At 45.5% G+C, this 13,817-nt stretch overlaps 1 protein-coding gene across 7 annotated transcripts in view; it reads right to left on the bottom strand.

Moving 5' to 3' along the window:
- Positions 1-8,669, bottom strand: part of DNM1L (dynamin 1 like) — a 90,672-nt gene extending 82,003 nt beyond the window's left edge. For 3 of the 7 annotated variants that reach the window (XM_030804866.1, XM_030804868.1, XM_030804870.1), the window contains exon 1: positions 8,412-8,669. In XM_030804866.1, coding sequence (XP_030660726.1) covers positions 8,412-8,513 — 102 coding nt within the window. In that variant the 5' untranslated portion in view covers positions 8,514-8,669. The remainder of the gene's footprint in view (positions 1-8,411) is intronic. The other 4 variants (XM_030804865.1, XM_030804863.1, XM_030804869.1 and 1 more) reach the window with 2 other exon arrangements.
- Between the last annotated feature and the right edge of the window lie 5,148 nt (positions 8,670-13,817).

The following is a 13,817-nucleotide window of genomic DNA, read 5'->3' as shown; positions in this document are numbered from 1 at the left end:
ATACAAAAAAAAAAATTAGCTGGGCGTGGTGGCGGGCGCCTGTAGTCCCAGCTACTCGGAGAGGCTGAGGCAGGAGAATGGCGTGAACCCGGGAGGCAGAGCTTGCAGTGAGCTGAGATCGTGCCACTGCACTCCAGCCTGGGTGACACAGCGAGACTCCGTCTCAAAAAAAAAAAAAAAAAAAGAAATGTTAATCTTATGGTATTTAAAACAGCTAAACTACGCTGGGCGCAGTGGCTCCTGCCTGTAATCCCAGCACTTTGGGAGGGCGAGGCGGGCAGATCACCTGAGGTTGAGACCAGACTGACTAACATGGAGAAACCCCGTCTCTACTAAAAATACAAAATTAGCCAGGCGTGGTGGCGCATGCCTGTAATCCCAGCTACTTGGGAAGCTGAGACAGGAGAATCGCTTGAACTGGGGAGGTGGAGGTTGCAGTGAGCCAAGATCGCGCCATTGCAATCCAGTCTGGGCAACAAGAGCGAAACTCTGTCTCAAAAAAATAAAATAAAATAAAATAGCTAAACTAAAATGTTTCTACCATATAGCTCAAACCCTCTACCTAATGACAAAATATAAATACGACGTTTAAACCACTTCATGATTTGCAGTTAATATGTGGGGTGTTTTTTTGTTTTTAAGAGACCAGGTCTCACTATGTTGCTTAGGCTGGAGTGCAGCAGCTATTCACAGGCACAATCACGGTGAACTACAACCCTCAACCTCCTGGGCTCAAGCAGTCTTGCCACCAGGTCTCCCAAGTAAAAGGGAATACAGGCACAGGCCACCACCACACTTGGCTTAAAAGGTTGTTCTTATATGAACTTAATACCCAAAATCCAAACTTTCTAAAATACTGCAGACCTAACAGTCCTTAGGAAGGAATTTTTTCTTGGTTATAAAACTATAGGTCCAGTGCTTTCTAGATCACTAAGAGTGAGAGATTCAGATATTTGATAAGGCAGAAGTATCATCCATGAAAATCCCCACTTCTTCCATAAAAGCATGAAAAAGTGATATGAATCTACACATCCAAGAAGCTCGATGAACTCAAAGCAGGATAAACACGAAGAAATACACACATTGAGATAAATTATAATCCAACTGTTGAAAGACAAAGACAAATGTTAAAAGCAGCAAGAGAGAAGCTAAGAGTCATGAACAAGGGATCCTCAATAAGACTAACAACAGACAACAGATTTCTCATCAGAAACCATAGGGGCCACAACGGCTCTGCCTATGGAGTAGCCATTCTTTTATTCCTTTACTTTAATAAAATTGTTTTCAAAGAAAGAAAAGAAAAGAGAAAAGAAACCATAGAAGCCAGAGGCAGTAAGATAAAGTGCTGAAAGAAAAAACCTCCCAATCAAAAATTCTAACTTAAAATGGTTAAGATGCCAATAAAACCTGAAGCAACCTACAGAGGCAACACAATCCCCATCAAAATCCCAACTGTCTTGTTCACAGAAATGCAGAAGCCAAATCTAAAATTTATATGGGGCCCACACAGTGGCTCATGCCTGTAATCCCAGCATTTTGGGAGGCCGAGGCGGGCAGATCACCTGAGGTTAGGAGTTTGAGACCAATCTTGCCAACATAGTGAAACCCCATCTCTACTAAAAAAACAAGTATTAGCCAGGCGTGGTGGTGGGCACCTGTAATCTCAGCTACTTGGAGCCTGAGGTGGTTGGATCGCTTGAACCCAGTAGGCAGAGGCTGCAAGTGAGCCAAGATCACGCCACTGCACTCCAGCCTGGGTGACAGAGCAAGACTACCTCTCAAAATAAAATAATATAAAATAAAATTCATATTGAATGACAAGGGACCCCAAACAACCAAAACAATTTTGAAAAAGAAAAACAATGCTGGTAAAGTTACACTTCTCAAATTTAAAATATACTCCAAAGCTACAGTAATCAAAGCAGAATAGAACTGAGAATCCAGAAATAAACCCATATAATAAATCTTTGGCTGGCCGGGCATGGTGGCTCATGCCTGTATTCCCAGCACTTTGGGAGGCCGAGGTGGGTGGATCACCTGAGGTCAGGAGTTCAAGACCACCCTGGCCAACATGGCAAAACCCCGTATCTACTAAAAAAAATACCAAAAAAAATAGCCCGGCATGATGGCAGGTGCCTGTAGTCTCAGCTACTTGGGAGGATGAGGCAGAAGAATCGCTTGAACCCAGGAGGTGGAGGCTGTAGTGACCCAAGACTGCGCCATTGCACTCCAGCCTGGGTGACAGAGTGAGACCCTGTCTCAACAACAACAACAAAAAAATCTTTGCTCAACTGATTTTCAACAATGCCAAGACTATTCAATGGGGAAAGAACAGTCTCTCCAACAAATGGTACTGGGTCAACTGGAGAAGCATATGCAAAAAAAATGAAATGAACCCCTACCTCATACCATACAAAGATGTACTCAAAATGGATCAGAAGCCTAAATATATAAGCCAAAACTATAAAATAATTAGGGAAAAAAAATTAAAAAATAAAAAAAAATCTTCATGGCTTTGGATTTGTCAGTGCCTTTGATATGACACCATAATCACAAGCAATAAAAGGAAAAAAAAAAAAGATAAATTAGCCTTAACCAAAAGTAAAACCTTTTGTGTATTGAAGGACACTAACAAGGAAGAAAAAAGACAAGGCCGGGTGTGGTGGCTCATGCCTATAATGCCAGCACTTTGGGAGGCCAAGGCGGGCGGATCACCTGAGGTCAGGAGTTCAAGACCAGCCTGGCCACCTGGGCAACAGAGCGAGACTCCAGCTCAAAAAAAAAAGAACTCTTACAACTCAACAGTAAGACAGCCCCAACAAGCACACGAAAAGACATTCAACACCATTAGTCATTACGGAAATGCAAAACAAAACTACCACTTCACACCCATTAGGATGACTATAATCAAAAACAGATAATAACAAATGTTGACAAAGATACAGAAAAACTGCACCCTTCATACATTGCTGGTGGGAATTTTAAAATGGTGTAGCTGCTGTGGAAAACAGTTTGGTGGTTGCTCAAAAAGTTAAACAAAATTACCATAGAACCCAGTAATTTTACTCCTAGATATATACCAAAATAACTGATAACAGGTACTCAAATAGTTGTACACCAATGTTCATAGAAGCACTATTCACAACAGCTAAAAGGTAGAAACAACCCAATTGCTCATCAATAGGTGACTGAATAAACCAGATGTGGTTTATACATATAACAAACTATTAGCCATTAAATGGAAAAGAAGAGGGAGTGACAGCTCAATAGTACAGTTTTCTTTCGTGATGAAATTGTTTTGGACCTAGACAGAGATGTCATTATGAATGCACTAAATGCCACTGAATTATACATTTTATAAAAGGGCTAATTTTGGCTGGGCACAGTGGCTCACACCTGTAATCCCAGCACTTTGGGAGGTCGAGGTGGACGATCACCTGAGGTCGGGAGTTTGAAACCAGCCTGACCAACATGGAGAAACCCTGTCTTTACTAAAAATACAAAATTAGCCAGGCGTGGCACATGCTTCTAATCCCAGCTACTTGAGAGGCTGAGGCAGGAGAATCACTTGAACCCGGGAGGTGGAGGTTACTGTGAGCCGAGATTGCGCCACTGCACTCCAGCCTGGGCAACAAGAGCAAAACTCCATCTCAAAAAAAAAGGCTAATTTTATGTTCTGCAAATTTCACCTGAATTTTGTTAAGTTAAAAAAAATTAGCCGGGCGTGGTGGCGGGCGCCTGTAGTCCCAGCTACTCGGAGAGGCTGAGGCAGGAGAATGGCGTGAACCCGGGAGGCGGAGCTTGCAGTGAGCCGAGATCGCGCCACTGCACTCCAGCCTGGGTGACAGAGCGAGACTCCGTCTCAAAAAAAAAAAAAAAAAAAAAAATACAAAAAATTAGCCAGGCTTAGAGGCGGGCGCCTGTAGTCCCGCTACTCGGGAGGCTGAGACAGGAGAATGGCGTGAATCCGGGAGGCAGAGCTTGCAGTGAGCGGAGATCGCGCCACTGCACTCCAACCTGGGTGACACAGCCAGACTCCGTCTCAAAAAAAAATAAATAAAAATACAAAAGTTAGGCCGAGCACAGTGGCTCACGTCTGTAATCCCAGCACTTTGGGAGGCCAAGGCAAGTGGATCATGAGGTCAGGAGTTCGAGACTAGCCTGACCAACACAGTAAAACCCCATCTCTACTAAAAATACAAAAATTAGCCAGGCGTGGTAGCATGCACCTGTAATCCCAGCTACTCAGGAGGCTGCGGCAGGAGAATCACTTGAACTCGGGAAGCGGAGGTTGCAGTGAGCCAAGATCGCACCACTGCACTTCAGCCTGGGCAACGGAGAAAGACTCCATCTCTAAAAAAATAAAAATAAAATAAAATAAAATCCAAATTATTTTTAGGCTGCGTGCAGTGGCTCACACCTATAATCCTAGCACTTTGGGAGGCCAAGGCAAGAGGATCATTTGAGCCCAGGAGTTTGAGACCAGCCTTGGCAACACAGTAAGGCAGTGATTTTAAATTTTTAAAAAAAAATTAGCCAGATGCGTGCCTGTAGTCCCAGCTACTCAGGACGCTTAGGCAAGAGGACTGCTTGAGCCCAGGAATTTGAGGTTATAGTGAGCTATGGATTATGCCACTGCACTCTAGCCTGGGTGAAAGAGCCACACCCTAAAAAAAATAAAAATAAAAAACCCAAATTGTTTTTCCTTTTACATTTGTCTGAATTACTGAAGATGGAATGCTGAAATCACTGAAATAAAAGGAAAAGTGTAAAGTACATTACTAGGAACACTAAGCCAGAGTCTCAGGTTAATGTCATCTGTATTCGGATATCTGTATTAGGTGGTAGTTTAGATTACATACCTGGAGGGCTCCCCTTTCCAATACTTAATTTAAGAAATAGGATTAAATTTCCCAAGTTGAGTCACAAAAGTTGTTTTAAGTCTTATCACCTCTACTTGCAAAGTACACCATGGTCTAAAAGTATCATCAGCCTTCTCTCTCTCCCCACTGTGTCTGTTCATTTCACACAGATGGTCTCTACTAGAAAAAATAAAAGCAATTTATTTAGCTAACACATAAAACATGTGAATGATTGATAGCTGTAAACATGATTCCCTCACCTCTACTCCTCCAAGTCCCTAGCCCCCAAATGAGTGTTACTTGGGCATTTCATAAAACCAAAGTTTAAAACATTTAGGGGTCAGCAATGGTTGCCTAGGAAGTGACATATTAGAGCAAGAATGCCACCGAAGTCAGCATGGTACTGGATGGTAGTATGCCATAGATTCAACCTCCCCTCATTTTCCTGCTTTTTCCAGTATCATACATTTTAAAATCCAATGATTCACTAATATATTTTTCAAATTAGGATCTAGGAACCATCTGTATCAGAATCACCTATGGTCCCTCACCCACCCCAGGCTTATAAAATCAAAATCTCTGGGGATAGGATCCAGGAAACTTATTTTCAAAGTGATTCTTAGGCCAGGCGGGGTGGCTCACACCTGTAATCCCAGCACTTTGGGAGGCCGAGACGGGCAGATCACCTGAGGTCAGGAGTTCAATACCAGCCTGACCAACATGGAGAAACTCTGTCTCTACTAAAAATACAAAATTAGCCGGGCGTAGTGGTGCATGCCTGTAATCTCACCTATGCGGGAGGCTGAGGCAGGAGAATCACTTGAAGCCGGGAGGCGGAGGTTGCAGTGAGCCAAGATCATGGCATTGCACTCTAGCCTGGGCAACAAGAGTGAAACTCCGTCTCAAAAAAGAAAAACCAAAGTGATTCTTAATACACACTCAAGTCTGAGAATCACTGTTCCAAAAAGTTCAACAAGATAGAAACTGAAGCCATTTAAGGTATGGATAATAGGTAGGATAAAGACTACACTTGAAGTTGATAATCTTTTTTTTAAGAGACAGGGTCTCACTCTGTCGCCCAGGCTGGCGTGCCATCGCGGAATCATAGCTCACTGCAGCCTCAAACTCCTGGACTCAGGCAATCTTCCCAGGTAGCTGGGACTACCGGCACACACTACACACCATAGCACCTGGCTAATTTATACCTGTATTCTGAAGACACAATTACTGCCGATAGGTTTACTAGGCAGAACTAAGTACAGAACACTCACATGTCTGGAACTCAGTCACTACAACTACTTCATTAAATATCAATGTGAGGTATACATATATGTTACACAATACCAAAGAGTAAAAATGGCAGACATCACAAAGTAATGGTATACTAGTATTCAAACCAAGAAGAGATTCTTGTTTCCCCAACACACTACAAAAAAGGCAAGGGCAGGGGGGGCGGTGTGGGGAGAAAATAGTTTCTATTCTCTCTCTCTCTTTCTGCTGGGGTGCAGTGACATGCACTCCCGCACGCACCACAGCCTCAACCTCCCAGGCTCAGGTGATCCTCCCACCTCAGCCTGCAGAGTAGCTGGGACTACAGGTTCGCGCCACCATGCCCAGCTAATTTTCGTATTTTTTGTAGAGATGGAGTTTCCCCACGTTGCCCAGGCTGGTCCTGAACTCCTGGACTCAAGTGATCTGCCTACCTCGGATAATTTCTATTCTGTATTTCTTCCGTACCTGAGTAAAAGACTGATTTATCAGCTAATAAGAACTTAGATGGAAATAACCCTCATTAAATCAAGTAGAAAAACTGACCTCTTGAGAAATTTCAAACATCAACATGCAAATACAGCATATAACTGTCAGTACTAAGATGGTTTTTGCACATCTTAGGGGATCTAAGTAAAGATGGGATCTTTACTTTTCTCTCCTGCCACTCTGTATTTTGCCAACAGGTTTACTGACCAAAATAAACTCTATTTTGTGTAAAAAGAAAAAAACAACTTATTGATTTTAAACTATTTATGCTGACACGCTATATCCCTAATTCTTTTACTTCCTCATGCTTAAAAAGCACTGAGAATCTCTTTTAAAAGTATATGGAAAGTTTCTAGTGTGCAGCTAGGAGACGCTTTTAATCACTTACTATCAAACACTTAATTTATATTATCTCTAACTTTTTACAAAAACAGGTTAGTTTTGATGATAAAAGTCCCAGTGTTTTAAAACATTGTGGTTAGAGTGAGCAATATGTATTCAAAATATTTACAGAGCGTTTACTATATGTCCCAGACTGAACAAAATTATGTTCAATAAAAAATAATCCTCGTAATTTGTTTGATGCTTCTGAGTCTCCAAACATTACAAACATTGTTACAAATACTAGAATACGTAGGCAAGATTGAGCAGAATCTTTCCCAATCCTATCGCAGACCAAGGAAATGTGTTTCTAAAACAATTTCTATTGCTTCAACTATTTAAAAGCCAAAAAAACAAACCAAAGAGTACAGGGCGTCTATAGTTTCCAGTGTTTGGACGGCCACTAACACTTTGAACATTAAGTTCCTTCTCATAGCGCTTACACCCTATACTATGTACCTCATGGAAAATGATGGGGAAACCGTTACCTTCTCAATAGAAAAGATACGATTAAGAAATGAAGGCACTTAAAATCAATATACTAATTTCTAAAATCCGTTTCTCTGAACTCTAATCGAAGTCCTATGATTCCTAGGTCAATAAAAGCAGCAGGCAGAGCAAAGGAAAATTATACTTCTCCTCTGTCACTTTAGAAATAACATTTATTTCCCCAACATTTCTGCATTCAAAAAAAAAATGAGTTAGCTATGAGAAGACCGGAGAAACTGATGCCCAATTTAGGTCACGATCCCAAGACAAAAACCATAGCCTACGCAGAAAAATCGGATATTCCTTCCCAACACCCGCAGAACTCCAGATACACGTTTTGTTTTTGTTTTTAAAGCTGCTTCGGCGTTCTCGAAACCTGGTGGAATTACACTGCAGGAAAACACTGGCGCTCACGCACCGTAGCGTCTCTCAGCCTCAACGGCGCGATTCCAAAACTAACTCCGCAGTCCCTGGGCAAGGCAAGGAGGGAAACAGAACACCCGTCTCACGAAAGCCAACCGTGATGGGAACAGCCAGCCCACCGAGCCCAGCGAGACCTGAGTGCCCCGCGCGTCCCCCAGGTGCCCTTGGAGGCAGCGGCACGCGGACGAGGCCGCGCCCGGTCCCAGCGGGCTCCAGTTCCGCCCGCCGGCCCATCCTTCCCTCTCCCGTCCCCGGGACCCGCCGGGCTAGCCAGGCCCGCCGCGCCGGCTCCGCCCCTGGCCGGGCCCCGGATTCTCCGCCTTGATGCAACGCTGCCCCGGGAGGGCGGGTGCGGCAGAGCCCGGAGAGCCCTGGGGCCCCCAGCAAGGCCCTCCTCCCACAGGCCGCAAAGGCTGGCGCGGGAGTGGGCGCTGCCGCAGCACCGACCAGGCCTGCGGCCGGGGTCTGGCCCGAGCGGACGCCGCCTGCTGCTCTCACCTGCGTTCCCACTACGACGATTTGAGGCAGCTGGATGATGTCGGCGCCCACCGTGTTGAAGACGTCCTGGAGCTTGTTAATGACAGGAATTAGCGCCTCCATGACTCTGAAAACACGGGGCCCCAGTGCCCGCCGGCCACGGCAATGAATGGGGCCGGGGCCCAAAGTTCGCCTCCTTCCTCCTCTCCTCCGCCTTCTCCTCGGAAGCCGGCACCCATTGGACCGGGCCCGCCGGCTACCTGCCCCCTCCCGGCAGGCCATGCGCTGCGAGGGAGGTGGAGAGGAGCAAGGCCTGCTGGGAGTTGTAGTTCCGGCGCAGAGGAACACTAACGCCCGCAGCTTCCAGGAGGCTGCGCGGCATCGGCGGGCCCTTGCCTGGGACTGGGATGCTGCGCAGGTGCTGGTGAAAGGCTGGGAGCAGGCCGGGAACGCAGGAGGAAAACCATACATTTATGTCCGTCCTCAAGGCACGATGGGTGTGACAGTGCCGGGTGTGAATATGTGTTAAGCACAATGATGTGTCTCTTAATTATCCAGTGTCACTTCCTTATGAAGACACTTTCTCTAGAAGGACAGGCTAGAAAGGCTTAAAGAAGAGCTTACAGCCGCAGACAACCAAACGGGGTGCAAAAAAATCTGTACGCTCATACCAGAAAGTGTGGGGGGGTGTTATTTTGCAAAAATAGAAAAACCAGCCCAGGTTAGAATACGCGGGTTCTCCAGGGGTTTTGTGAAAAAACAAACAAAATTCGTGTTCAAGACCGACAGCAGCGTAATCCCAGCACTTTAGGAAGCGGAAGCAGGAGGATCGCTTGAGCCAGGAGGATCGCTTGAGCCGGGAGTTCGAGACCAGCCTGGTCAACATAGTGAGACCTCATCGCTACCAAAAAAAAAAAAAGCAGGGGTCGGAGCAGCGGGGGGCGGTGTTCATGAAAAAAATCTTAGAGTACTGAAGTTTTACAGGGGAAGAGCTGGGCATTTATTATCGGTATTATGTATAAACCTTTATTCGCTGTGGCCTGATTCCTGGCAAAATAGACATCTGATAACTGCCTTACTCGCTCTTCGCTCACACTGTTCTTTTTTTTTTTTTTTTTTGAGACAGAGTCTGACTCTGTCGCCAAGGCTGGAATGCAGTAGTGCAATCTCCACTCACTGCAGCCTCCTCCTCCGGGATTGGAGGGATTCTCCTGCCTCAGCCCCCCGAGTAGCTGGTATTACAGGCACCCACCACCACGCTGGGAAAAATTTTGTATTTTTAGTAGAGACGGGTGGGGGGCGGGGTTTCACCATGTTAGCCAGGCTGGTCTCAAACTCCTGACCTCAGGTGATCTGCCCATCTTGGCCTCCTACAGTCCTGGGATTACAGGCCTGAGCCGCCATGCCGGGCCCGTACTGTTACATTTCTAAATGTTGTTTTTCTTTTTAGACAGATAGTATCCCTCCTCTACTCCAAACCTCCAAAGGTAAAAGTAAACCTCAAAGTAAAAAGGTGACATTTGAGTAAAGAATTAAAGCAGGTGAGGAGAGTCCAGGCGTGATGGCTCACACCTGTAATTCCAGCACATTGGGAGGCCAAGACAGGCGGATCACTTGAGGTCAAGAGTTCAAGACCAGCCTGACCAACATGGAGAAACCCCGTCTCTACTAAAAATACAAAAATTAGCCGGGCGTGGTGGTGCATACCTGTAATCCCAGCTACTCAGGAGGCTGAGGCAGGAGGCGGGCAGATCACTTGAGGTCAGGAGTTCGAGACCAGGCTGACTGACCAACATGGTGAAACCCCATCTCTACTAAAAATACAAAAAACATTAGCCGGGCGTTGTGGTGCGCGCCTGTAATCCCAGCTACTCAGGAGGCTGAGGCAGGAGAGTCGCTTGAACCCGGGAGGCGGAGGTTGCAGCAGTGAGCCGAGATCACGCCACTGCGCTTCCAGCCTGGGCAACAAGAGCAAAACTCCGTCTCAAAAAAAAGAAAAAGAAAAGAGAAAATTGTGAGCAGTCTCTACTCCTTTTAACAAGAAAAGACAGAAAAACAGACAAAAAAATATGGAGTAGGCTCCTGGTAAAACTTCATGGGCATAATCAGTAACTGCTTTAAAGGACTGAGGTGCCTTGGGGCAAAACTGATAGAACTCTAACTGTTTCCCTTTACACAGTCTTTTCCTATTTGCTAACGACCAAATTAGAAGAGCAAGCTCACATATATTCCAGAAAGTAAAATATAATGGATGCTGCATGCCATTATATGTTTTCATTTAAATTATAAATTACCTCTTGGGATGGAACATCCAGAGTCTTTTATTAACATGCGTCTTTTTCTAGAAGGAAAAATGATCATGTGACCAGTGCTCAAAAGTCTTCCTATCACTAACACCACCAATCAGGCTTAAGTAGGATTGTCTGGTAGCTGTCTAGACTCTAGAACACTGAGTTAATCTGGCACAGAGGAAAAGAAACAGGAAATGATAAAGACTTCAAAGTGGCTCCAATGTGGTAACTTAAAAAAAAAAAAAAAAAACATAAGGCAGGATACTCTGTGCACAGTGTGTTTCACTAGAGGGAAAAGAAAAACCAATTTGGGGCTGGGCACATTGGCTCACACCTGTAATCCCAGCACTTTGGGAGGCCAAGGTGGGTGGATCACTTGAGGTCAGGAGTTGGAGACCAGGTTGGCCAAAATGGCGAAACCCTGTGTCTACTAAAGATACAAAAATTACCCGGGCATGGTGGCATGAGCCTGTAGTCCCAGCTACTTGGAAGGCTGAGGCAGGAGAATCGCTTGAACCCAAGAGGCAGAGGTTGCAGTGAGCCAAGATTGAACCACGGCAGCCTGGACAACAAGAGCAAAACTCCAACTAAAAAAAAAAAAAGAAGAAGAAGAAGAAAACAAAACTAATTTGGGTTTTCATGTTTTAAGTTCAGAACACTCTTGTTTGTGGGAAATCAGTTTAACCAATAAGTGGCTAAATGGATTTCCCACAAAAAAGAGTCTTTGCGCATCTAAGAATAATGTGTTCTTCAGTGGCTTCCTGTGGGAATCACATTAAACCATTATCGGATATTGTCTCAAAAGGCCTTTAAAAAAACCTCTTCTTAGCCAGGTGCGGTGCCTCACACCTGTAATCCCAGCACTTTGGGAGGCTGAGGTGGGCGGATCATGAGGTCAGGAGATGGAGACCATCCTGGCTAACAGGGTGAAACCCCGTCTCTACTAAAAATAAAAAAAATGAGCCAGGCGTGGTGGCGGGCGCCTGTAGTCCCAGCTGCTTGGGAGGCTGAGGCAGGAGAATTGCTTGAACCTGGGAGGCAGAGGTTGCAGCAAGCCAAGATCACGCCACTGCACTGCAGCCTGGGCAACAGAGTGAGACTCCATCTCAAAAAAACAACAACAACAACAACAAAAAACACCTCTTCTCCTGCAACCATCCCTCTCTCACCATAGCTTTATGATTTAGGCAGGATAGCTTAATTGCAAGTGACAGAAATTTAACTCTGAACTAACTTGCCTCAAAAATGACTGGAACGGCTGGGTGCAGTGGCTCTAGCCTGTAATCCAAGCACTTTCGGAGGCCAAGATGGGCGGATCACTTGGGCTCAGGAGTTCAAGACCAGCCTGGCCAACATGGTGAAACCTCGTCTCTACCAAAAACACAAAAATTATCTGGGGGTGGTGGTGAGAGCCTGTAATCTCAGCTACTCGGGAGGCTGAGGCAGGAGAATTGCTTGAACCCGGGAGGCGGAGATTTCAGTGAGCCAAAATCACGTCACCACACTCCTGCCTGGGTGACAGAGCGACACTCCACCTCAAAAAAAAAAAAATGACTGGAACTAGGAGCTCAGGCAGAATCAGAGCTCTGCGTCTTATCACTACATCATATATTTCATTCTCTCACGCAGTTTACTCCTGTGGAATGAGGTGAGTGTGCTGTGGGGGAGGCTGTAGGGGCTCTCATTCAGCAAGCTGTCTCACGGCAGATGGGGCAGAGAGACCTGGGGAGGAACTGAAACCTGGGACCCTGGTTTCTGACTTCCTTCTCTAGTATATTAGTTCCCTATTGCTGCCTTAACAAATTACCACAAATTTAGTGGCTTAAAACAACAAAAATGTGGCCGGGTGCGGTGGCTCACGCCTGTAATCCCAGCACTTTGGGAGGCCGAGGCAGGTGAATCACGAGGTCAGGAGATCGAGACCATCCTGGCTAACACAGTGAAACCCCATCTCTACTAAAAATAAAAAAAAAAAAATTAACCGGGCGTGGTGGTGGGCGCCTGTAGTCCCAGCTACTCGGGAGGCCGAGGCAGGAGAATGGTGTGAACCTGGGAGGCGGAGCTTGCAGTGAGCCAAATCACACCACTGCACTCCAGCCTGGGCGACAGAGCAAGACTGCATCTCAAAACAAAAAAAAGTATTGTTTTACAGTTCTGTAGTTCAGTAGTCTCACACAGGTCTCACTGGACTAAAATCAAGGTGTCACAGGGCTGCAAACCCTCCTAAAGCCTCTAGCAGGGAATCCACCTCCTTTCCTTTTCTAGGGCCCCCTGCATTCCGTGCTGGTTACCTCCTTCCAACCTCTTCAAAGCCAGCAATGTCGCATCTCTTTAACTCTTCTGCTGTCATCAGGCCTCTGACCCCCAGAAAATCTTCTCTGTGTTTAAGAACCCATCATTAGATTGGCCAACCTGGACAACCCAGGAAAATATCCCTGTCTCAAGGCCTGTACCCTTAATCCCATCTAGAGAGTCTCTCCTGAGACATAAAGTTCACAGACTCCAGGGATTAGGACATGGACTTACTGGAAGGGCCTACTGCACCTGGTTAAGCTGATTGGTCTAGGGATGGACCTGCAGGACCATTTAGAATCCTTCTCTGAGAATTTCCTAACCTGAATTTGAACAAAAATATTTTCTCTCTCTGATTATAGAACTGTAAGCATGTGAGTCAATGTCTCCAGAGATCATGTTTCCTATCCCATGGAATAAATTGGTTTGCAAGAATAAACTTCTTTATTCACCTTGAAGAACTTCCCCAAATTCAGTAATTTCCCCATATATATATATATATATATATATATTTTTTTTTTTTTTTTTTTTTTTTTTTTTTTGAGATGGAGTCTCGCCCTATCACCCAGGCTGGAGTGCAGTGGCGTGATCTTGGCTCACTGCAAGCTCCACCTCCTGGGTTCACACCATTCTCCTACCTCAGCCTCCTGAGTAGCTGGGACTACAGGCGCCCACCACCATACCCGGCTAATTTTTTGTATTTTTAGTAGAGATGGGGTTTCACCATGTTAGCCAGGATGGTCTCGATCTCCTGACTTCTTGATCTGCCCGCCTTGGCCTCCCAAAGTGCTGGGATTGCAGGCATGAGCCACTGCGCCTGGCCAACTTCCCCATATTTTTAAAT

The sequence above is a fragment of the Nomascus leucogenys genome, chromosome 23, assembly GCF_006542625.1.
Source record: "Nomascus leucogenys isolate Asia chromosome 23, Asia_NLE_v1, whole genome shotgun sequence".
Taxonomy (NCBI): Eukaryota; Metazoa; Chordata; class Mammalia; order Primates; family Hylobatidae; genus Nomascus; species Nomascus leucogenys.
This window is presented reverse-complemented; position numbering and strand designations above follow the sequence as displayed.